General features: G+C 59.2%; 1 protein-coding gene across 1 annotated transcript; it reads left to right on the top strand.

Moving 5' to 3' along the window:
• Window positions 1-464, top strand: LOC108508077 (tubulin alpha chain; the record flags this gene model as incomplete). Its single annotated transcript, XM_017836611.1, has 1 exon — window positions 1-464. A coding segment is annotated over one exon (291 nt), but the record flags the coding sequence as incomplete, so codon positions are not given.
• Between the last annotated feature and the right edge of the window lie 1366 nt (window positions 465-1830).

Here is a 1830-nt window from a genome sequence, read left to right on the forward strand (position 1 = left end):
AACTACCAGCCACCCACGGTGGTACCCGGGGGGGACCTGGCCAAGGTGCAGAGGGCCGTGTGCATGCTGAGCAACACCACGGCCATCGCCGAGGCCTGGGCCCGCCTGGACCACAAGTTTGACCTGATGTACGCCAAGCGGGCGTTCGTGCACTGGTACGTGGGGGAGGGCATGGAGGAGGGGGAGTTCTCGGAGGCCCGGGAGGATATGGCTGCCCTGGAGAAGGATTACGAGGAGGTGGGGGTGGATTCTGTGGAAGGGGAGGGAGAGGAGGAAGGGGAGGAATACTAAACTCTCAAGGGTGCTGCTCGAACAGGGAACATGAATTAGTTGAGGCCCCCCCGGGGTCTGTAGCCGTGTGTGCGCCGCGCTCTGTCCTGTCAATGGTCTGTGCTTCAATGGAAAAGTCTGTGACGGACCCACCCGTCCTCTCCCGTGGGTCTGAATAAAAAGCATTCCCTGGCTCTGGTGTCTTCGCTCCCTGAGGTGCTGTCCCTCTCCCTCCCCGGCTTTACACACTGTCCCCAAAAGCACACACCACTGCCCCTGGGGTCCCTGCCTGCACCGGGCTCTCCACCCTGTCCCTGCTGGGGGTTGTGGCGAGCCTGGCACCCCCCAGCCCCCACAAACTGGTCCTGCCAAACCTGTGCTGCCCAAACTGGTCCTACCTCCCTATCTGGCTGGGCATTTCCCCCAATACCCCAAGGGTGGAGGGAGTGGGGGGTGGCAGTTGGGTTTTCTTAGGAGTGGGAGCCAAGTGAGCACAGTGGGGTGGGTTTAACTCTGGGGGGAGGGGGCTGGGGATCTGTAAAACCCCTCCCACGCTGGCAGAAGCCTTTTGTGTCTCTCCTGCCTGGGCTGGGGAGGGGCTGCACTGCCCCTGGAGAAGAGTGAGGTGTCCTCCTTACCCTGGGAGCCCTGGGGATGAGAGGGGTCCCTTCATCTCACTGGGGGTCCAGGGATGCACGAGGCTCCCTCCAACCCCACCCGTGGTGTGTCCTGAAGTCCTGCTGGCTCCTCTTGCAGGGGTGAGGAGTGGGCTGGGTTGGCCCCAGTCGTTTTGGGGGAGGGGGAATCTGGTAGTAGCTCCTCCCCAGGCAGGGGGGGGCCTCCTCACCCTCCCCTCTGCTGCTGCCTCGGGGCTCTGCTCGGAGATAAATAATGAAGGGGAAGTTGAACACTCAGTGAAACTTGAGCAGATGCTGCAGTGAGGGGGTGGGGTGAGGGACCCCTGGGACCCCCATTTGTGTGGTGCATCCCCCCCCCCCTTGGGCTGCACTATGAGCTCAGAAATGCCTCTGTTAGGCCCAGGGCAGCACCTGGGCCGAGCTCTTCTTGAGCTTCTCAGCAACACTGTCCATTCCCAGGAACTTACATTGTCTAACGAGCCCCTGGATTTTAAGGAACAGCCTTGGGAACCGATGTTTCCTACCGGGGAGCAACCCAAGTGCAACAACATTTTTTGTTACCAGACTTTCAGAGGAAGTTCCTGACCCCGGGTCAGGGCCAGGATGGAAAATTACAATGAGTAAAGTCAACTCTGGCAATGTTGTAACCAGTGGGTCCTGACTGAGACCCTCCGGGTTCACCCGGGCCCCAGCAGGACCTGACCAGTGTCTCCCTCGGAGCAGGAGACCCCTTGGAGCTGGAGAACTGAACTCGAGGTGGATTTTTCACAGCTATTTACACCTGCACAGGTGGGTGTGTGCACGTGAGGGTGAATATTCCACAGCGAATGTCCGAGGAACGTTGCTCTCACATTGTTAAATACGTCAGACTTGTAAGTAAAATAGACCCACGAGTGAGTTACTATTGTGCTTGTGAGAAATT

This window comes from Lepidothrix coronata, unplaced genomic scaffold (assembly GCF_001604755.1).
Source record: "Lepidothrix coronata isolate B3197 unplaced genomic scaffold, Lepidothrix_coronata-1.0 Scaffold281, whole genome shotgun sequence".
NCBI classification, from domain to species: Eukaryota; Metazoa; Chordata; class Aves; order Passeriformes; family Pipridae; genus Lepidothrix; species Lepidothrix coronata.